A 22,083-nucleotide genomic window follows, 5' to 3' on the forward strand; every position below is an offset into this window, starting at 1 on the left:
CTCCACAAATCAGTCCCTACTTTCATAGTTGTCGCTGTCTCCTCATAATAAACCTGGAAAAAGGCAAACACAAATGATCAAGTGTTCAAAAGGTTGTGTACAAAACAAAACAGTAAGAAAATTACTAGATTAAAATACAATGCCTTATGAGTACTTTATAAATATCATCGCTCTCACTTGAGGCGCTTAGTATGAGAACAAAACTAAAAGACCAAATAATCTTTGACAAAAGTTACATCAACTACTACAAAGAGTATTCTCTCAAAAGTAAAATCCTTATGCGTATTCCCTTCTTATTCTTACACAATATAGCTCCTCCTCACACACACTCTTCCTAACTAATCTTCACGGAACTTGATCCTCCACGGCCACAACTGCTCCGTGGGATGCGAGAAATCTCATGCCATCCGTTTAGGTATAAGAAGCTACATGGAGCATCAGCCAGAGAGAGCCAGACTCAGCTACTTGTCCACCTTCTTTTCCTTGCTGGCCTCTCTGCTTTCACCTCTGAATCCACAGGACCTTCAATTTTTGCAGAGGGCGGCGTCTCAGACTCCATTTTCTTTACTCCTGTGGTATCTTTCTCCGTGGGCATTGGAAGTTTGAACCGTTCACTACGTTTCTTGAGTTTCTCAACCGTGTCCAAGTGCCGATCTCCTCCGGGAGGTCCCTTCTCGCTTCTATCTTTGGTCTCTGCAAGGTCATGGCCACTTTTCTCTTCAGTTACATTCCGATTCTTGTCAATAGAGCCATGGACAGGTTCGCTAACTCTGCCATTAGTGCCTTTTTCCTTCTCTTGAAGTTTTGAAGAAGTGGATGGTGCCTTGACAGTGACAGCATCATCTCGCTCTTTGTGGCTTGCCCAACGCTCCAATTTCGTACGTCCTCTCTTTGAATCTTGTAGCTCATCACCAGATGAAGCATCCTCCTTGTGTCTTTTGGTGACGTTAAGCTGCTGTGGGATCTCATTCCTGTGATTTCTTGCTTCATTTTTACCTTTTGAGCCCTGGAAGGCATGAAAGAAACATCAGTACTGACCCGTGAGGTCTGTTAAAGGTGACCAAACCAAGAGATATTATCAGGTGAGGTTAGTCACGGAACAAAATACTTCCTAAGGTCTAATGCATTCACGATAACCATGTTACGTTAAGTTTACAAAACTTGGATGAGACTAATAAAAATGTTTATAGGCTGACAGAGCATACCGTAACTTCGGAACTGCCATTTTCTTCTCCTTGCTTGCTCCTCACTGAATCTGCACCCTCTCGTTGTTCTTTATTCTTTCGTCTGGGATCTCTATGTTTCCTGTCTTGCAATTGCTGGCCGTCCAAAGAATTAATAACATTGTCACTTTTAGCACTTGTCCTCTCCTGCCTTGGTATTTTCTCATTGTTAACAGTCTCATCTGTGCGTGCAGAGAAGTCTCCGTGTCCTCTGTGATGAGAACTTTCTTCACCATGATATTCCCTTCTCTTCGTCTGTTTACTATGCTTTGTTGTATCTTTTGTGAGATGCTCTTTGTCTGAAGCTTTATAATCATCCTTCATCATATATGATCGGTCTTCTGAGCCTCTATGACCCCTTGTAGGTACCTGCCTCTCTCTTCCTCGTGCTGATAAGCCATCCTCCTGAGTTAATTTCAATTTATCCATACCCTCGCGCTCTCTCAACCTGTCATTTCCATCTCTCTGCATATAGAAATCATCTATGTGCCTGAGAGAACTGTGGTCATCAAAATCATCTCTGCTTTTATGTTGGACATCTCTCTTTTGATGGTCCAACCTATCACCCCGTTCTCGTTTCAAGCGGCTGGTTGATGATTCTCTTTGACCATATGAGATTTCATTCTTTTCAGAGCGGTTTCTTCTCAAGTATTCTTCATCCTTCCTCCTCTTGCCCATGTGATCATCCAGTTCATAACTATTTCTTAAACCACCATCATCCAAATGCTTTCTCGATGGGACATGATCATCTTTGTTGCGTATGTCAGTCTCTCTCATTTTACCCCTCTGCTTAGAGCCCAGATCCTCTTCACGATCCCTTTTTCTAAACCCTTCATCCACACCTCTTCTACTGAATGGGTCATCCTCTTTCCTGCGCCAGAACCCCCCATCAACATCTCGCTCTTTCCTTCTATCATAATCGTCACCCCTTGCAATTGAGTAATCAACGTCCGTATGAGGATTTGAGTACTCCCTACCACCTTTGCTAGCCGCTCGAGTTCTTTCCATTTCTTTCCCTCTGTCTTGATTCTTTCTACTCTGATGCGGTGCAATGCTATCGTGATGTTTCTTACTGCTAGCTGGTCGAGTAGAATGCTTATTTTGAATAACTTCCTGTTCTGCACTATCCTTCAATTGCTGATGATCTCTGTGACTTCCAGATCTTGCTTTGCTGTTTCCACTACTTCTCTCTGTCTTTGATTCCCCTCCATCATCTTCTTGAACTGCAGAACTCGTTTTACGCTCCTCTTCCACCTCAGCATCTTTGCCAGCTACACCTTCCATATCTTCACGATCAATACTTGGTGACATTGTGCCTCTGTCTCCAACAGGAGACGACGAACGAAAACTCTGGCCACTACCAGTGCTTCTAGAGATTTCATCGTCTTTCTTTTTGAGAAGCCTCTTACGTGGTTCATCCTGGGTGGGACTTCGTTCAGCAGATTCCCTATCTGGTCTTCTGCTGTTAACGTACCCAGTCTCAACTGGAACATTTTCTCCAGGAAGGCTACAAACAGCTTGTTCTGTGTCATTTTCATCCGAAGGTGCATCCTCGTGTGAATCCTGACATACAATCTGGCAACAAAATGGATTTCAGTTAGTAGCATGAAGTATGGCATGCAACGATGCCTCACCAGTAAAAGCAAAATAAAGAGAGATTTGAAACGTGTTAAACCTCAATGATAGCATCTAGATCACGCATTCGAGGAGCACGTGTATCAACAGATGGCTGACGCTCACCAGAACCAGTCTCCACAGGTATCGGTCTTCCAGGGGGCTGAAATAACCAAAATAAAAAATCATCCAATACTCTCAAGCTTTAGATAGCAACAAGACAAAAGTATAGCCACGACGTTCCAGCTGTGATAGCGAACCACATATAAACGATGCTACTTTAAATGAGAGCAAAGGCAGTAGGAAACATACCAATGCAGGTCGAACATGAGCTGGGGCTTTAGCTGAATCACCTTGAGCAGTTTCTACCTTCACTAAATCTGAAGAACCAACAGGAACGCCCTGCGCCCCTGTTGCTGCAGCTAATTCTGGGGGCAGATCTGGATCATAACCCTATCATTATACAAGAGAATGATTAGAAATCAAATGTCACCCGTTTCGTATGTGATGTTGACAAAATATTGCCAGCCTGCGAAGAACAATCAGCTCTTAAATGCCATAACTATAAGCCAAGATCCAGTATACCTGATCTGTTCGACCACTTTCATAAACACGTATTCTGCTTTGCATCGTAGTCTCTATACGGCGTTGATCCTGTATGTAATTCAAAGAAGTTCCTCTTAGTACTCTTCATTCGCTGAAATAAAAGATATGAATCACAGTTATTAATTACCAGCTGTTTGCAATAGTCTATCCAGCTCTCCTCATTCAGTCCAAAATTGAAGTAGTCTGTGATATCAACTCCTTGATATCTCCAGGGTTTATCCTCAAAAGTCTCTATGTCGACCTCAAATATCGTCCTAAAGACACGCAACGGTAGACATCAAATAAAAGAAACACAAGTCAGTACGAACCAAAACTTGGTGCTTCCCATTAGATGTCAGGCAGAAAGAAAAGTATATAAGACTGATATGCATAAGTAACGACATGATCCTCAACTACCACAGTTCCGAACAGAAAAATTTACTTGTGAGAAGGAAGAGTGAAGTCCAGTCCCCTCCCAGCTGTATTACTACCCCAAGCCTGGTGGTAGCCTTTCTGTGCAACAGAAGTATTCCTCATTCCCATTGGACGCCAATCTCCTCTGCCACGGCCAGCCATAGGGCCACCAAGGTTGGCGGGTGGACGAACTTGACCTGAGGAGGTCCCAGCAGCAGATGCAGGCATGGGAGCTGCCCCCGGTCTTACATACTGCAAGAGAAATATAATTATTGTCAAGTCCATCAATACCAACCCCTTATTTTTTCTTTGACGTTATATTTGCTTCTTAGTGTTAGTTAGGGTCCCAATAGATGTTCTTCTTCTTACAGTCCTCTCTTTAATTGCTAAGGTTAGATTTTACAATAGGATTGCGATATACAAAGAGAAAAATGATAACGCTCTTTTATCTTCCTTTCACATTTTTTTTAAATATACTCTGCATTTGCATTCAGATTTAGGTACAAGTACAAAGGTTCATAATTTATGAAAAGAATAAATAGAAACAAGAACCCAGACAGACCACTACTAAGTAATCTAACTAACCAGTGACAACATTGGACACTGACCTTAAACTGAGAATGAAAGGGATGATACCCATGACTGCTATACCCAGCTTTAGGCGGCCCAACAAGAGCACCTCCAGGCCCACTCCCCTTGACAGCTTCTCCTCCATCTTTCCCATCTCCTTCTCCTCCTCCTTGCTGCTGCAGACCATCTTCTCCCCAGAGCTGGTGATGATGATGATCCTCCATAGGTTGGTTCTGATCCGTGTCGGTTACTATAACAAGCGGCTCCTCATCATCATCGTCGTCGTCATCTTCGTTGTCTCCCATCCTTGATCTTCTGTTGTCACCTCCTCCTCCCATCATGACGTTGTTGTCATTCAACACTATCTGTAGATCGTCTTCACTGTCGCTATCCCAATCGTCTCCTCCTCCGTATCCTCCATCATCGCCAGCTTGCTCAATTGCTGTTGTAACGACTCGATCTATAGCCAATCCAGGAATCGCAGGGGCGGAATCATCGGCGTCTGGCTCTTCGATATCAAAGGTCATGTCCTTATCTTCGCCGCCGCGATTCGCGTCGTGAGAGAGAGCGGGTGGTAATTTGGTGGCGGCGGTGGTGGTGGTGTCGGAAACCCTAGAAACGGGAGGTGGATTAGGTTCGGCCTCGTCTTGATCTTGGGATCGGAGGTTGAGGTCGATTGAACGGAGAGGAGGAGGAGGCGGAGGAGGAAGAACGGGGGGAGGTTGGAACACGTCGGAGTAGAGATCGCCGAACTCATCGTCTTCGTCCATTGGAGCAGGAGGCTGATTCGAGTGAAGCACGAGATGGAGACGGTGGTGAAGCTATAAAGGGCTTCTGAAGAAGGAGAAGAAGTCTCGGCCCCTTTGTGCCCACCTCTAGGGCCTTATTTATAGCCCAGAACTAAAAGGAAATTAGAATTAATAAAATTAAAATTCCAATCTAATCTATTAAAATACAAAAATACAAAAATTGAGATTAACTCTTAAACTTGCAAAATATTTACAAATTCATTGCACTAAGATTTAAATAAATCTATATTCAATTAATGCTTGTCTTTTCTAAGAAATAAATAATTTCCTAAAATAATTTCAACATTAATATACCAAACAAGTCATGTAGATACTTTTTAAACTATGATTAAAATGATTAATTTTAAAAATAGTATTCATTCATTTTTAGTTCAAACTAATTCATATAATCTAGCTTACAAATAAATGATACTATATAAATTAATTAAGATTACACCTTAATATCTTCTTTTTTTACATTCTTTGATAAACAAATATAAATATATATTTTTAAATTTCAGACTTCGATTATAAACTTTTTGTAACTAATCTAATAAAAAGATACGAAAATTTGTGACTAAAATCAGAGAGCATCCGTAATTTCTGTAATATCATTTTCATAATTTCTATAATATTTGGATTTAGTTTATTCATTTATAAAATTTATAGCATACTATTATTTTAAACATCTGTAGTTATATTTCTCACTATTTAATAAATAAAAATAAAAACCACAGAACAATCATTTTTACAACATATCAATTAAATACAAATTAATCTGTTAATATATTATTGGTAGTATATTTTAATATAAATAAAAATCCAATTATTTATAAATATGATAAAATAAATGTGATAAGAAATATAAATGATACAGCTTGAGCGCATTTGCATTCTTATTCTCGGAGCTAGTTTAGTACAATCAAACTCAGGTTGACAATATTGCTGAACTCGAAAGAAGGTGTGAGCTCATTGTTTTCCTCTAGTCTAAATCATTCACATTCTAATAGTGTTTTTTTAATTATTGATGATGATTGCTTTCTCAGACTAGAGGATGATGGATATGCTGTTGGATTTCGAGTTCTGGAGCTTCTTTGCGACCGCGAGAAGGTACTACTATGTTTGTGTTTTTATAGCGAAAAGAAACTGATACTTGTATGTGTTGTTGCCTGAAAGGCTCCAAAGACCAAGAGTTCATGGAAGAGCAATGCCGAGTTCATCACGTCTCTCTCTCTCTCTTTGTTCTGATGTTTATATATGTCGTCTCACTGAATCAGGGGAACCGGAGAGAGACACGTTTACTTGGAATTTTATCTTTCGTCCACAGCACTGTGTGAAAGGTGTGTTTGGAAAGGTGAGCAAGTGATTTCAGATGATTAGTTGTGTCGATGTTTTATATAGACATACCTGTTTTTTGGATCCTAAGTAGCCCCTCAACGAACTTGCCATTAGGTTGCTGATTCACTTGAGGAAGGAACAGAACATAAAGATGAGTACATGATCAGTGAAAACGAGCTTCAAAAGATATGGGAACATTCAACTGCGGTGCGTTTGTTGCTGTCATAGTGAAGGTGAGTGTCTCCCCTCGGTAGATTCATCAGAATAAGGTTTTAACATAAATGGTATAGGAAGAGAACAATGAGCCATCCATCATTTCCTTTATACAGGGAGTTCTGGATTACGCAGGTTTTCCTGCTGTGCTGAAGGCTCATTTTGTACCCATTGAAGGACAACAACGCCCTCGTACTACTATCTTGATCAAGTTTGCAGACGAGATTATTCCCTACCATTCATCCCTCTATTTCATTTTCTTTTCCTCATGAAAAGGACTTATCTTGACAACTTTGCTCCACCAATGCTGCACAGGTGCTTAAATAGAGGTACGGTTAAGCCAATGAGAAGCACTGTTTAGCAGGATTTGCAACGATTTGGAAACTAGGATTTATGTGAACTGTGTAAAAACATGGATACAACAATTCCAGCTGATGATACAACAATTTACTCCACAAGTTTTAATACGGTGGATGCAAACATGGATATGCAAATTGCGACACAAGAGTAAAACGTGATATCATCCAATATCAAAGTTACAAATGCAAATTGATTATTACAAAGCAAAGCATGAAACGAACAAACATGTATTCAAACAAATCAATTCCTTCCCAGAGGTAGTGACCTGCAAGAGTAAGTCTCCCTGAAGTCAGACTTCTTCTTGGAGGAAGTGAATAGAGAAGCATACACTTCCTTTGTCGCATTAACCGGCACTGCATCCCCTGCCTTGAACTTCTTCCCTGTCACCCCATTAGCATTAACATTCCCATCATCCATCTGTCTCTTCGCCACCTTCACACTCGCATCAGCCAACACCGCAGCAACACCGTTCTTCTTGCTCTTCTTCGACCCACCTTTCTTCTCTCTAACCTTCGCCTTCTCCTCCTCCATCTTCTCCCTCAACAAACTCACCTCCTCCTCCGTACCGTTTATCACAATCCTATCAGACTCCTTAACATCCGCGTGACACACCAAGCACGACGAAGACTTCACCTCCTTCAACGCCTTCGCGCTCATAACATGCCCACATCCCCTCAACGCGAAAAACTTATACTTCCCATTAAACTCCAGCCCCGAGACCGGACACTGAAACCGAGCACTGGTCGTATCTATATCTCCAGACAAACCAGCCACACTCGTAAGCTTGATATTCACCATATCCTTCAGTCCCTTAATGTAAGAGAACTGCTTAGGCAACTTCTTAGACAGCAACGCGTTCACAAGAGCTTCCTTGTTAAACAAGTTCCCGAGGAGATCAACCACGCAAGGCTCAGCGAGAGGCTCGTTCGACAAAGCGCAGTTCAGCCATTTCGATAGCCTCTGCTCGTTGGGATCGACCTTGTCGGGCTTCTTCTCCGCGTACATCTTGAGGTAGCAATCGCGAGACTCGGCTCCCGTGGCTCCGCCGTCTCCTCCGCCTCCGAGGAGGCGAGGGTGGAGAGTGAGCATGGATACGGGAGGGAGGTTGGATGCTTGGATCCGCGTGGAGGCGTTCAGAGGCTTCCCATCGAGAGAGAGGGAGAAATCAGATAGCGATGGTTCGAGCAAGGAAGTGAGATTCGAAAGAGTTAGTACGGATTGCGAAGGATCTAATTGCAGAGCGACGGATTGTTGATTGTAAGGAGATTTAACGAAGATCTGGCGACGGCTGTGCATCGTGGCGGAGCGATAGGAAGAGGCTTTTAGGTTTCCGATCAGTTGTGATTTAATTTTGGGAAATCGAAGAGAGGAAGAAGAAGAAGAAGATGCTAGAGAGGAAACAAAACGACATAGTATCTATATATATATAGCTGGACCGACTTATCAAAGCAATGGGCCATTTTCAATATGGGCCTTGAATTTGCATATACAAAATTAATTGCAATATTTGAAACATTTTAATCATTCAAAGCGTTTACCTGACATGACAATGAAATCTTTTGAAGAAAACAGAAACAATAAAATAAATGTAAAACTGATTGTACATAGATTCGAATAAGGGTCAATTTGTTCAATAATCATATAAACCCTAACAATTAAGAATATAGCCATGCATGAAAACCTGCGTCAATTTGATGGAGAAATGGACCACGTTCTCTTTTCTGGCGCGTGAAATTTTATTAATGTAACGATTGATATGTTTGTCAAATATATAGTACATAACAATTAATTTATAATAATAACCATTATAAAAAATATAGAGAAAATAAGAAAACTAAAAAAGATTAAGTGTTTGTATAGAGTATCCTTTATCCTAAACCAAATTATATACCCACACCATATACTCTAAACCCAAACCAAATACCCTAAACCCAAACCCTAAACCCTAAACCCAAACTATATACCATAAACCCAAACCATATATCCTAAACCCAAACCCTAAACCCAAACCATATACCCTAAACCCAAACACTAAACCCAAACCATATAAACTAAACCATAAACCCAAACCATATACACTAAACCCTAAACCCAAACCATATACCCTAAACCCAAACCATATAACCTAATACCTAAACCCTAAACTCAAACCATATACCATAAACCCAAACCATATACCCTAAACTCAAACCCTAAATCCAAACCATATACCCTAAACTCAAACATTAAACCCAAACCATATACCCTAAACCCAAACCATATACTCAAACCGTATACTCTAAACCCAAACCCTAATCATAAACCCTAAACTCAAACTTTTATCCATTACGTGACTATAGCTATACATGTTATGGTATGGAATTCTCGACACACCCACAAACTTTGTATATATGAAATTCTCTAAAATTTTCTTAGAGAAAAATGATGAGTGGCGACGGTGTTGGAGAACAAAACAGTGTAACTAATCAAGTATTGAGTAACAAGAATCATGAGACAGAGAAAAAGATATAAATTGCAAAATAAGAGAAAAAGAAATGTATTGTACTATACTGTAATTTAAAATAGTATAGAACATATGAGACATGATATGAGATAAAGATTATGAAGAAAGTTAGAGAAGTTTACACGATGGAAAAAGAGAGAAAAAACGGATGGAAGGGAGAGAGAGGGAAGATGTCAAATAGATAGAAGAAAATGGGACGCCGAATAGATAAAAGATGATGGAGATGTCGAATGGAGAGAGGGAGGGGGAGAGAGAGAGAGAGAAAGTGGTGAGGGATGGAGTAGAGGGGAATGAGAAAGTGGTGGTGGCTATGGTAGAGGAAAGAGATAGAGAGAAAGAGGGGAATGGAGGGATGGAGTAGACAAAGGAACATGGAAATAAGTGGTGGTGGCTATGGTGGTAAATGAGGGAGGGATGAAGAGAGGGAATAGACAAAGAAACATACAAAGAAAGAGAAAATGGCGGGGCTATGGTAGTAGAAGAGGGAGAGAGAGAAATAGTGGAAGGGAGGGAAGGATGCAGAGGAAGAAAAAGATTGTACTATGCTATATTTCTGACTATACTATATATGTGTGTAAAACTGAATAGATTTACAATCGTGATTATAGAATATGATATAAAATTTACAAAATATATGTCTATTTTGAAATTTTCAAAATATACTATATGTGAAAAAAAATCTATGTTTTTATCATGTTAATTACAAAGTTCAATAGTTGCTTTAACAGAAATTAAAAGCAACTAAAAATAGAAAAAGAAAACATGTTTGTGAGAAAAATAAAAAATGAAAAGAAAAAAAGAAAAAATCAGAAAAATGCATGCTAAGGACAATATGGCAATTATTATACAAATATCATAGCACTTCTTTTGTTATGTGTATATACTTGGTTTAATTTCTACAATGGTTATGATTCCAAATTTCTCTTCGAATAAATCGTGAATTAGCTTGTATTATTATTAACAACAACAACAAAAATCAGGCCGGCCACGTACGACTTTTGTGAGATAATAGAGAGATTCGAGACTCATAATTATTAATATCTCAAGATATACATAGGAGAGTATATAAATACAATATTATATAAACAAAATAATGAAACGGCCAGTAAATAACAAAAAAAAACTTTAAAAATAACAAAAATGAGGATAAAAATGCGTGAGAGGGAAGCAAAAGAAAGAAGACAAGAAGAAGAGATGGAAAATGGTAATGGAGAAGGAAAGGGAGAGTTCATAAACCAAAACAACAACAATGACTATTTCCTCGACTCCATGTCAATGCTCTCTTCTCTTCCTCCTTGCTGGGACTCTTCTCTTCCCCCTCCTCATCCTCCTCCTCCTCCTCCCCCACAATCTCTCCTCCACGCTCTCACCGTCGACGCCTCTTTCCCCGACCAGTTCCATCACCCTCAGGCAAACAAACTATCATCTTTTACATCATATATAAAACACTATATATAATCCAAAAGTCTTTCTGATTCCTGACATGACATCTTTTTGTGTTGTATGTTAATCACTACAACCTAAAAGTCTTTCTGATTCCTTACATGACATCTTTGTGTGTTGTTGTTTGTTAATAATGCAGGAGTCAGGTGGCCCAAGCCAAGATGGGTTGCAGGTACAAGGAACAGTCTCCACCACGAGCGCACCTGTGGCCCGTCAGAAGCCAAGGGTCCGAGCTAGGAGAGGCCAAGCCACAGATCCTCACAGCATTGCTGAGCGGGTATATCTCCATTATTCATTTACCTCACGGTCTCTTTTGTTGCCTTGAGTTCATCAGATTGTATTGGCTTTGTGCAGTTGAGAAGGGAACGTATTGCAGAGAGAATGAAGTCTCTTCAAGAACTTGTTCCCAACACCAACAAGGTAACACAATACTTTCTTGTTTTTTCTATACAACTCTTGTCTTGATCTGCATAATAAAAACTGAATTGGTTGATGCAGACAGATAAAGCGTCAATGCTGGACGAGATCATCGAGTACGTTAGGTTCCTTCAGCTTCAAGTCAAAGTACTAAGCGTGAGCAGATTAGGAGGTGCGAGGGCAGCTGGTGGTCCAGGCTTCAATGGTCTCACCTCCGAGGTCAGTTTCCCTTTTTTAGCTAAAGTGGCATATCATATCTGTAACATCCCTATCCCGGGCCTATTTTTGTTTTAAGGAGAACGGGTTTCTCTACGGCCCATTTGCCAAAAACCTAGGGTTTCTCCTCCCTTTCTTATAAATAGCCAGCCTCCTCCTCCTCTTTGTCTCATCACAAAACTTGAAGCGAAGCTCTGCAGAGATTCCCGGAGACTGGAAACCCTAGCCGTCAAGCTCTCTTCCCTGCGCCGCCGTCTTTTCTCTTTTCTCTTCTCTCTTCTCTCCTCTCTCCCGCGCGTCTCTCTCTTCTTCTTCTCTCTCTGCTCGGCGTCCGATCTCTCTTTCTCTCTTGTCGGCGGCGTGTTGGTGGTGGCCGCGGTGGTGATCGCCGGTGGTGGTGGTGGTGGTTGTGTAGCCGATCAGTGGAGTGGTTCAGATCTCATCTTCTCTCGTCTCTTCAGATCGGATCTAAGCTAAGGTGAGGTGTCTTGAACCCATCTTGCTCCCTTGATCTTTACATCGCTTATGTTGGATCTAGGATTGATTAGATCTTGTGTGAAAGTTAGGGTGTTAGTTCATGATGAAAACTAGGGTGTTAGATGAATGATCATGATGCATAAGAACGCTCACACTGTTAAATGGGACTTAATGGACTGCCTTGTGTTGATGTGGTTGTTATTGATGTGGATGTATTTGTGATCGATCTTGTGTCCCATGTCTTGATGTGTGATTGAAAGCTAGGTGGATAGAAAGAAGAGAATATCTTAGTGATTGATGCATGTGAAGTATATCACAAGTGGTTTCTAGGATGTTAGAGCTATAAGTGATAAGTGATTGAGATATGATGTTATTGAGATGTCTTTTGGTATCAATGCCATGTGAAGTAAAGAGTATGGGAAAGAGTCCAAGTGTTAGGAGTATGAGAAGTGTTATGTGTGATCTTGATTATGAGTCTAAGTGAAAGTGAAAATGAAAGTGAAAGTGAAAGTGGAAGTATGAGAATGAGTAAAGTGAAAGAGATTGAGTAAAGTGAAAGTGATTAAGAACGAGGATGAGAAATGAGTATGAGAATGTGAAAGTGGAAGTGTCAATGAACTTGTTTGTAGTCCTGTTTGGACCACCGAGAACGGGTGGGCGTCTAGAGTCTAGGATGTGATGTGACCCGTGGGACAGTAGCCTAACACGAGGTACCCACGGGAAGTGAAGAGATGAGCCTACCGCGAGATGCGGGATATAAAATGATGTAAGTGGCGCCTAGGATCGAGTCAATGCCGAGTCGTGGCATAAGTATGGCTATTACGACCGGGTGGCGGACAGAGCCAATGGGCCAACGAGCCGCAACTCGGATAGTCATTTAGGAAGCTGGAGAGGGGGACGGTTTTCCCGGGAGAGGGCGCCCCTTCCAGGATAGGCCGGCACGAGGTGGGACGTCCGTAAACGGCTATAGGTCCATACGTCTAGGTTGCTTGGTGTCGAGTCAGCTTATTTGTTGAAGTCTAGTTCTTTGAGTGAAGTGTAGTTGAGTATGTGTTCTTTGAGTTGATTGTTTATTAGGTTGTTAGAAATGGTGTTGTTATGAAATATCTTTTGTTGCATTGTTTGATTGTAGTGACTGGTCAGTTCTAGCTCCCGCATAGAGTAATGTTGAGTGTCTTGCGGGCAAGCTGGACTAGAGCCACCTCACTGAGTAATTCTATTGCTCACTCCTCCCATCTCCATTTCCCTTGCGCAGGACTGTAAGTAGAAGTAAATGGATTCGGGTGGATCAGAATTTCAAAGAAAGCGATGCGTCCGTCGACTCTTGGGACCAGTAACGGACACGGCGGGTTGCCTTAAAGGGTATACGCGTGTCCATAACTCCCTTTCGTTAACTCCGGTCGGACGCCGGGGGACAGGGATGTTACAATTGGTATCAGAGCGGGGGTTAAGATCCCTTAGTGTTATTCTAAGGGGTCGGCATTTCCAAAGTTTTCAAAACCTTGTTTCAAAAGAAAAGAGTTTGTGAAAGTTTTATACTTTAGAAAGTTGTGTAACGTTTTCAAAAACCACCCATTATATCCATGCTTCTATTATGGTTCTTATCGGGTCTTTACTTGCATGATGTCTTCGCCAGCCAGTGGTGACCATGGCGACAGCCGTGATCGTAGTGGACCAGAAAAGCCGGGCCAGTTCGACATCCGGACTCCACGCATCGTAGCGGGAAGAGTGGTACCTAGGTGGGGGCCTTCATTGCCAACGTTCGAGCGCCGGACTGCGCAGTGCGAATGGGTGGAGGATCTGATGTGTGAGGATATTCGGTATGCTCGAGCATCGGCCAAGTATCAGTCGGAGGAAATTTCAGGTAAGCGAGGACGGGGTCGGCCAAGGAAAGAAAAACCAGTGTCAGATATGGAGTGGGTTCTTGAGCCGCTTGTTGAGGAGCTTTCTAAGAAGAAGCGGAGACGTCCGCGCAAGTTCTCAGCCCCGAAGAGAGACGCCTTCGAAGAAAGTCAGGAACTCATCGAAAGTCACCGACTTTTCTCAACCCTTGCCGTCAGCCACATGCTCGAGGCTCTAGACGGTGGTAAGTTCGGGAGCGTTACTAAAGAGTTGGAAGAGGTGGCTAACCTGAGGATGGGGCTAGTGAAGCGCTGCATCTGGTTGTATCCGTCGCTTGCCCATACTGTGTTTGGAGCAGGAGCAGCAGCAGCAGGGGGTGGTCAACGAGAGCTTATGAGTTTGGAGAATCAGCTGGCTTTGGATTGTGTGATTGACTTGGATGATGATGATGGTTTGAAGGGGGCTCTCTGTGTGGTTCCTCCCCACTGGGATTGTTATTCTTGATTCTGACGATGATGATGAAGATGGTGTTGAGAAGCCTAAGTATCCGTTTCAGTCGAGTCTTGTGCAGCATCGGAAGAGTCAAGGTGATGTGGTGTCGGTGACGCCGCAGTTCGTTTTTGAGGAGGTTGTTTGGGGAAGGGAAAGGAGATGTCTTGTACCATTACTGCATTGGTGGAGGGACGAAGTAGCAGAGGCAACCGCCTTGCTATAGGAAACGGTATGGTCATTGACGGAGGTGTCTGCGTGGGACAAACGGGGAGAGAAAAGGCCCTTGCCATTGGAAATGGTGTGGTCGCCAATAAGAGTGTCTATGTGGGCATTGAGGATAATGAACGTGGTAATGAGTCTGAAGCAGCAGATGAGGATCTTGGTAATATCTGGAATGAAATGGCCGTGTCGATAGTGTGTTCCAAGGATGCAGAGACTTCACGCATTGAATCGAAGACCGGTGAAGTGGAAGACTGTGAGCACTCCTTCATACTAAAGGACGACGTGGGTTATGTTTGCCGTGTCTGCGGAGTTATTGACAAAAGCATCTTAGACATTATTGATGTGAACTTCAGTAAAGCGAGAAAAAGCACGAGGACATATGCTTCTGAATCTCGGGTTAAAGAGTTAGGCGATTCAGAGTTTGAGATTAAGTTATCTGAAGAAGGACTGATGATAGGTGGATTTTCTGCTCATCCAACGCATGCTAGCAAGCCGAAGCCTCATCAAATCGAAGGGGTCCAGTTCCTACTCAGCAACTTAGTAATAGATGAGCCGGGTGGCGGCATCATGGCTCATGCGCCGGGTTATGGAAAAACCTTCATGATCATCCGTTTCATGCAGAGCTTCCTTGCAAAGTATCCTCAGGCTAAGTAACTGGTTGTGCTTCCAAAGGGAATTTTTGTCTACCTGAAAAAGAGAGTTTGTGAGATGGCAGGTCGTAGACACTCCACTGCTTGACTTCTACAGTGCTAAAGCAGAAAAACCGTGCCCAACCGCTATCCATTTTGGAACCGTGGATAGAGAAGATGAGCATCTTGTTTCTGGGCTACAAGCAGTTTTCAACCATTGCCTTGGCGGCACCAGCACCGACATCACCAATCGAGCCAAGTAAGGATGGTAATAGCGCCACAGTTAATGTTATGAAACCGCTATCTGGCAAAGGACGAATGGGTGTCATACGAAGTCGGAATGTTGGCACGGGAGTCTCGACACGCGAGATCGAAGATGAAATGGCGGGTGTTCGGAAAAAGGGGTATGCGTGATCGAAGTGGGGGAGAACTAAGAACAAGGCGAAGAAGACCTATGAAAACTCGAAGGCAGTAGTGTCGCCTGAAGCGACCTGAGAGTAGTATATGCTGCAGTGAGGTGGTACCAAGGGCTATCAGGGATTGCAGAAACCGTCAGAAGTTTTGGTGCCCCGTGTACTGCTTAGATTAGGGATGTTAAGTAATGAGAGTTCTACAAGCGGAATTCGGGGGCGAATTCCATTTAAGTGGGGGAGAGTTGTAACATCCCTATCCCGGGCCTATTTTTGTTTTAAGGAGAACGGGCTTCTCTACGGCCCATTTGCCAAAAACCTAGGGTTTCTCCTCCCTTTCTTATAAATAGCCAGCCTCCTCCTCCTCTTTGTCTCATCACAAAGCTTGAAGCGAAGCTCTGCAGAGATTCTCGGAGACTGGAAACCCTAGCCGTCAAGCTCTCTTCCCTGCGCCGCCGTCTTTTCTCTTTTCTCTTCTCTCTTCTCTCCTCTCTCCCGCGCGTCTCTCTCTTCTTCTTCTCTCTCTCCTCGGCGTCCGATCTCTCTTTCTCTCTTGTCGGCGGCGTGTTGGTGGTGGCCGCGGTGGTGATCGCCGGTGGTGGTGGTGGTGGTTGTGTAGCCGATCAGTGGAGTGGTTCAGATCTCATCTTCTCTCGTCTCTTCAGATCGGATCTAAGCTAAGGTGAGGTGTCTTGAACCCATCTTGCTCCCTTGATCTTTACATCGCTTATGTTGGATCTAGGATTGATTAGATCTTGTGTGAAAGTTAGGGTGTTAGTTCATGATGAAAACTAGGGTGTTAGATGAATGATCATGATGCATAAGAACGCTCACACTGTTAAATGGGACTTAATGGACTGCCTTGTGTTGATGTGGTTGTTATTGATGTGGATGTATTTGTGATCGATCTTGTGTCCCATGTCTTGATGTGTGATTGAAAGCTAGGTGGATAGAAAGAAGAGAATATCTTAGTGATTGATGCATGTGAAGTATATCACAAGTGGTTTCTAGGATGTTAGAGCTATAAGTGATAAGTGATTGAGATATGATGTTATTGAGATGTCTTTTGGTATCAATGCCATGTGAAGTAAAGAGTATGGGAAAGAGTCCAAGTGTTAGGAGTATGAGAAGTGTTATGTGTGATCTTGATTATGAGTCTAAGTGAAAGTGAAAATGAAAGTGAAAGTGAAAGTGGAAGTATGAGAATGAGTAAAGTGAAAGAGATTGAGTAAAGTGAAAGTGATTAAGAACGAGGATGAGAAATGAGTATGAGAATGTGAAAGTGGAAGTGTCAATGAACTTGTTTGTAGTCCTGTTTGGACCACCGAGAACGGGTGGGCGTCTAGAGTCTAGGATGTGATGTGACCCGTGGGACAGTAGCCTAACACGAGGTACCCACGGGAAGTGAAGAGATGAGCCTACCGCGAGATGCGGGATATAAAATGATGTAAGTGGCGCCTAGGATCGAGTCAATGCCGAGTCGTGGCATAAGTATGGCTATTACGACCGGGTGGCGGACAGAGCCAATGGGCCAACGAGCCGCAACTCGGATAGTCATTTAGGAAGCTGGAGAGGGGGACGGTTTTCCCGGGAGAGGGCGCCCCTTCCAGGATAGGCCGGCACGAGGTGGGACGTCCGTAAACGGCTATAGGTCCATACGTCTAGGTTGCTTGGTGTCGAGTCAGCTTATTTGTTGAAGTCTAGTTCTTTGAGTGAAGTGTAGTTGAGTATGTGTTCTTTGAGTTGATTGTTTATTAGGTTGTTAGAAATGGTGTTGTTATGAAATATCTTTTGTTGCATTGTTTGATTGTAGTGACTGGTCAGTTCTAGCTCCCGCATAGAGTAATGTTGAGTGTCTTGCGGGCAAGCTGGACTAGAGCCACCTCACTGAGTAATTCTATTGCTCACTCCTCCCATCTCCATTTCCCTTGCGCAGGACTGTAAGTAGAAGTAAATGGATTCGGGTGGATCAGAATTTCAAAGAAAGCGATGCGTCCGTCGACTCTTGGGACCAGTAACGGACACGGCGGGTTGCCTTAAAGGGTATACGCGTGTCCATAACTCCCTTTCGTTAACTCCGGTCGGACGCCGGGGGACAGGAATGTTACAATATCCACCAGTCATCATCATGGTCTTTTGGTCATGTAGGTTGAAGGAAGGCTCAACGCACTCTCCGGACCTAGCAATGGCGTGAACGGGAATAGAAACGGAACAGGATCATCCAATGAGAGCCTAAGGTCAACAGAACAGAGAGTTGCAAAACTGATGGAAGAAGACATGGGATCTGCTATGCAGTACCTTCAAGGGAAAGGGCTTTGTTTAATGCCCATCTCTCTCGCAACTGCAATATCATCATCATCTACTGCATCTAGTCATTCTCGTGGATCTCTCTTCAACCCCAGCTTAAATGTCGTAGCTGCAGAAGAAACAAATGTAGCTGTAGCAGCAGCTGAAGCCTCAACTAGTATGGATGATGATGTATCTGCCTCCAAGACATGAGCCATAGGAGGATCTCTAATGGGTTTTGTTTTGGGATAATTTGGAAAATACCCTATTTAGGATTTGAAATTTGAAAAATACACTGCCTCTAATTTCTTTTGAAAACTACACTTTTTTAATGTGAATTTACTTTGGAATTATTTGAATAATACCCTATTTTCGTTTCTAAATTTGGAGAATACACCACATTTTTTTCCTTTTTGAAAACTAACTCTTTTTATAAGTGATAAGACATTTTTGTCCTAATTTAAGTTGGATATTATATTTTAAATAAATAAATTTTACTTCATCATTTTTGGGAAATAAATATACAATATAACATTTTGAGAATTGTAAGTGGATAAATCTCTTCGAATAATTTATAAAATCAAAATTTAAAGACTCATGTAAACTTACGATCCAGTACATTTTTTCAGACTAATTGGTGTAATAATATACTTACATGTTGACTATGAAGCATATGCACGTCTATGTTTATTGCCAGTTGTCTTGTCCCACGTACTGAAGATGTTTCGGGGATGGCTTGGCAACGATTCGTAATGTTCTTGTGACAGTTGCTTCAAATTAGTGTGTTCCTTGATGATTTATAAAACATCCTAAGGTGATATGGCAACCTGCAAAATTTAGAACCCGAACTTTCGTAAGGGCCTTCTCGATTCACCCATTAAATTTTCTATTTTGTGTGTTTTGTTCATATTCACTGAGAGGTTTTAATATTCAACAGCATTTATAACAGTTGTCTGTTATAAATTATGACATGACGAAGACCACAAAGGCAGACTCCTCTATGACATGTCTAAACCTCTTATGATCACTAAACTAACCTGAAGTGAGTTTTGATATTTGCCGTATTGTTTGATATCTTGTTTTTCTACAGATAATGTGATATGAGTATAACATTGGCACACTATTCATCATGTTATTAATTTAGCACTCATGTAAGCTTTGTGAGTTGTTTACTTTATGTATTCTATTTGATTTCAGCGATTCAAAATTCTAATATTCTCATATCCTTATCTAATAATTAATAAGGATAAGTTAGTCAATTTACTTAGTAGAAAGTGTAATTATCAAAATAAAATCTTATCATGGTGTATTTATCAAAATTTTCCCATTTACTTTTTACCCCAATTTAATATTTCAATAATTCATACATGAATTTGTAATTAATAATAATATATAATTATTTATGTTTAAAATAAATATATGTTTAAAGATAAATATGTTACAATAAAAAAGATATATAAAATAAAAAATTAAGATTTGAGTTGAGTTTCTCATGATTTTAATATAGATTTTAATTTATTTTCTTAACTTTAAAATAAATAAAATTTATTATTCGATATAATAAATTTTATAAATATATTAAAAAATATGAGAAAGATATTTTGTAGTTTAAAAAGATATTATGCATATTCTCTAACGATTTTTCTTTTTTTCTAAAACAATTTTTTAAAAAAATATAATAAAATTGAGAAATATTAAGATTAGGTAATTTTGTAAATTTATATATAAATAAGTGTATTTTTCAAAATCTTAAATTAAAGATGTATTTTTCAAATTATAATCTTATTGAAGTGCATTTATCCAAATTTTCCGTATGTTTTCTCCGATTTAAGTCAAACGCTAATATCCATTTGACTTTTTCACTTAAACAAATAAATAATGTAAAAGAATATTTACTGCGCCGAGCATAGCGGACACGACATGAACACTCGTGTACACGTGTGTGGTTGTAGAGACAGAAGAGAGGTGGTGGGATCGGAAACTTAGAGACATGCGTCCCACTACTTGCCCAAATCGCGCTGTGTGTCAACTTTCCTAGTGTTTGATCAAATCGAATGAAACTGAACCAGTTTAATAGTGTACAAACTATCTTATTATATAAAGCTTGGTTCTTCAAAGTTACTAATTAATATGATTGCGACACGTGGCAATTTTATATTTAAGATTGTGACATGTGTTAAATAATTTTCTTATATAAATAATTATTTAATAGTAATTTTCCTTTTTTGAGAAAAAAGTATTTCTTATTATATAAAGCTTGGTTCTTCAAAGTTACTAATTAACACGATCATGACACGTGGCAATTTTATATTTAAGATTGTGACATGTGTTAAATAATTTTTTATATAAATAATTATTTAATAGTAATTTTCCTTTTTTGAGAAAAAAGTATTTCTTATTATATAAAGTTTGGTTCTTCAAAGTTACTAATTAACACGATCATGACACGTGGCAATTTTATATTTAAGATTGTGACATGTGTTAAATAATTTTTTTATATAAATAATTATTTAATAGTAATTTTCCTTTTTTGAGAAAAAGTATTGTAAATAATAGTAACTAGCTTTATAATAAGATATATTTTTTACATTTTTTATGATTTTAGAAAAGAAATTAATGTTAATATTATTGTACAAATTACTATAATTTTATAGTTTTGATATATAATTTAAAAAAACGAAAATTACTATAAGTTTGTTTTACAAATCGTGTTAATATGACAATAATAAGATTGTAGTTGTTTTGGTTTATGACCTTTTAATTATGATTTGAATAAAGGAAAATTAAAATTAAACAGTTTTTTACAATTTTTTGGTTTAAGAGAAAAAGTATTGTAAATAATAGTAACTAGCTTTATCATAAGACATATTTTTTACATTTTTTATGATTTTAGAAAAAGAAAATTAATGTTAATATTATTGTACAAATTACTATAATTTTATAGTTTTGATATATAATTTTAAAAAAACGAAAATTACTATAAGTTTGTTTTACAAATCGTGTTAATATGACAATAATAAGATTGTAGTTGTTTTGGTTTATGACCTTTTAATTATGATTTGAATAAAGGAAAATTAAAATTAAACAGTTTTTTACAATTTTTTGGTTTAAGACTTTTTAAAAGGATAATTACAATCAAATATTTTTTTGGTTCTTCAAAGTTAGTAATTAACATGATTGTGACACATGTCAATTTTATATTTAAGATTCTGACATATGTTAAATAAAAAAATTCATATAAATAATTATTTAATAGTAATTTTCTTTTTTTAGAAAAAGTATTGTAAATAATAGTAACTAGCTGATAATTACTATTGTAAATAATTTTTTTATATAAATAATTATTTAATAGTAATTTTCCTTTTTGAGAAAAAAGTATTTCTTATTATATAAAGTTTGGTTCTTCAAAGTTACTAATTAACACGATCATGACACGTGGCAATTTTATATTTAAGATTGTGACATGTGTTAAATAATTTTTTTATATAAATAATTATTTAATAGTAATTTTCCTTTTTTGAGAAAAAAGTATTGTAAATAATAGTAACTAGCTTTATAATAAGATATATTTTTACATTTTTTATGATTTTAGAAAAAGAAATTAATGTTAATATTATTGTACAAATTACTATAATTTTATAGTTTTGATATATAATTTAAAAAAAACGAAAATTACTATAAGTTTGTTTTACAAATCGTGTTAATATGACAATAATAAGATTGTAGTTGTTTTGGTTTATGACCTTTTAATTATGATTTGAATAAAGGAAAATTAAAATTAAACAGTTTTTTACAATTTTTTGGTTTAAGAGAAAAAGTATTGTAAATAATAGTAACTAGCTTTATCATAAGACATATTTTTTACATTTTTTATGATTTTAGAAAAAGAAAATTAATGTTAATATTATTGTACAAATTACTATAATTTTATAGTTTTGATATATAATTTTAAAAAAACGAAAATTACTATAAGTTTGTTTTACAAATCGTGTTAATATGACAATAATAAGATTGTAGTTGTTTTGGTTTATGACCTTTTAA

The 22,083-nt window shown here is 39.2% G+C and overlaps 5 protein-coding genes and 1 pseudogene across 5 annotated transcripts; 4 read left to right on the top strand and 2 right to left on the bottom strand.

Annotated features, from left to right (window-relative positions):
• Positions 1-111: 111 nt before the first annotated feature.
• LOC108826794 (FIP1[V]-like protein) lies at positions 112-5,253 on the bottom strand. Its single transcript, XM_018600148.2, has 8 exons — positions 4,445-5,253; positions 3,865-4,088; positions 3,571-3,697; positions 3,423-3,491; positions 3,150-3,290; positions 2,899-3,000; positions 1,206-2,798; positions 112-1,006 (listed from the first exon to the last, which is right to left on the bottom strand). The coding sequence occupies exons 1-8, from the start codon at positions 5,174-5,176 to the stop codon at positions 458-460; spliced, it is 3,537 nt and encodes a 1,178-aa protein (XP_018455650.2). The 5' UTR covers positions 5,177-5,253; the 3' UTR covers positions 112-457.
• Positions 5,254-6,238: 985 nt separating this feature from the next.
• Positions 6,239-7,106, top strand: LOC130500330 (uncharacterized). The gene is given in 6 exon segments (XM_056995267.1): positions 6,239-6,304; positions 6,371-6,535; positions 6,538-6,548; positions 6,647-6,710; positions 6,713-6,765; positions 6,862-7,106. Coding segments are annotated over 5 exon segments (429 nt in total). The 5' UTR covers positions 6,239-6,304; positions 6,371-6,390; the 3' UTR covers positions 7,018-7,106.
• Positions 7,107-7,231: 125 nt separating this feature from the next.
• On the bottom strand, positions 7,232-8,501 carry LOC108828707 (uncharacterized). The gene has a single exon (XM_018602464.2). The coding sequence runs from the start codon at positions 8,399-8,401 to the stop codon at positions 7,346-7,348; it is 1,056 nt and encodes a 351-aa protein (XP_018457966.2). The 5' UTR covers positions 8,402-8,501; the 3' UTR covers positions 7,232-7,345.
• Positions 8,502-10,767: 2,266 nt separating this feature from the next.
• LOC108824612 (transcription factor LRL3-like) lies at positions 10,768-11,762 on the top strand. Its single transcript, XM_056994682.1, has 3 exons — positions 10,768-11,328; positions 11,406-11,471; positions 11,550-11,762. The coding sequence occupies exons 1-3, from the start codon at positions 11,185-11,187 to the stop codon at positions 11,760-11,762; spliced, it is 423 nt and encodes a 140-aa protein (XP_056850662.1). The 5' UTR covers positions 10,768-11,184.
• Positions 11,763-13,983: 2,221 nt separating this feature from the next.
• Positions 13,984-17,523, top strand: LOC130499997 (protein CHROMATIN REMODELING 35-like; annotated as a pseudogene).
• Positions 17,524-17,710: 187 nt separating this feature from the next.
• LOC108824613 (transcription factor LRL3-like) lies at positions 17,711-18,403 on the top strand. Its single transcript, XM_056994683.1, has 2 exons — positions 17,711-17,836; positions 17,905-18,403. The coding sequence occupies exons 1-2, from the start codon at positions 17,711-17,713 to the stop codon at positions 18,253-18,255; spliced, it is 477 nt and encodes a 158-aa protein (XP_056850663.1). The 3' UTR covers positions 18,256-18,403.
• The last annotated feature ends 3,680 nt before the right edge of the window (positions 18,404-22,083 follow it).

This window comes from Raphanus sativus, chromosome 9 (genome assembly GCF_000801105.2).
Source record: "Raphanus sativus cultivar WK10039 chromosome 9, ASM80110v3, whole genome shotgun sequence".
In the NCBI taxonomy this organism is placed as follows: Eukaryota; Viridiplantae; Streptophyta; class Magnoliopsida; order Brassicales; family Brassicaceae; genus Raphanus; species Raphanus sativus.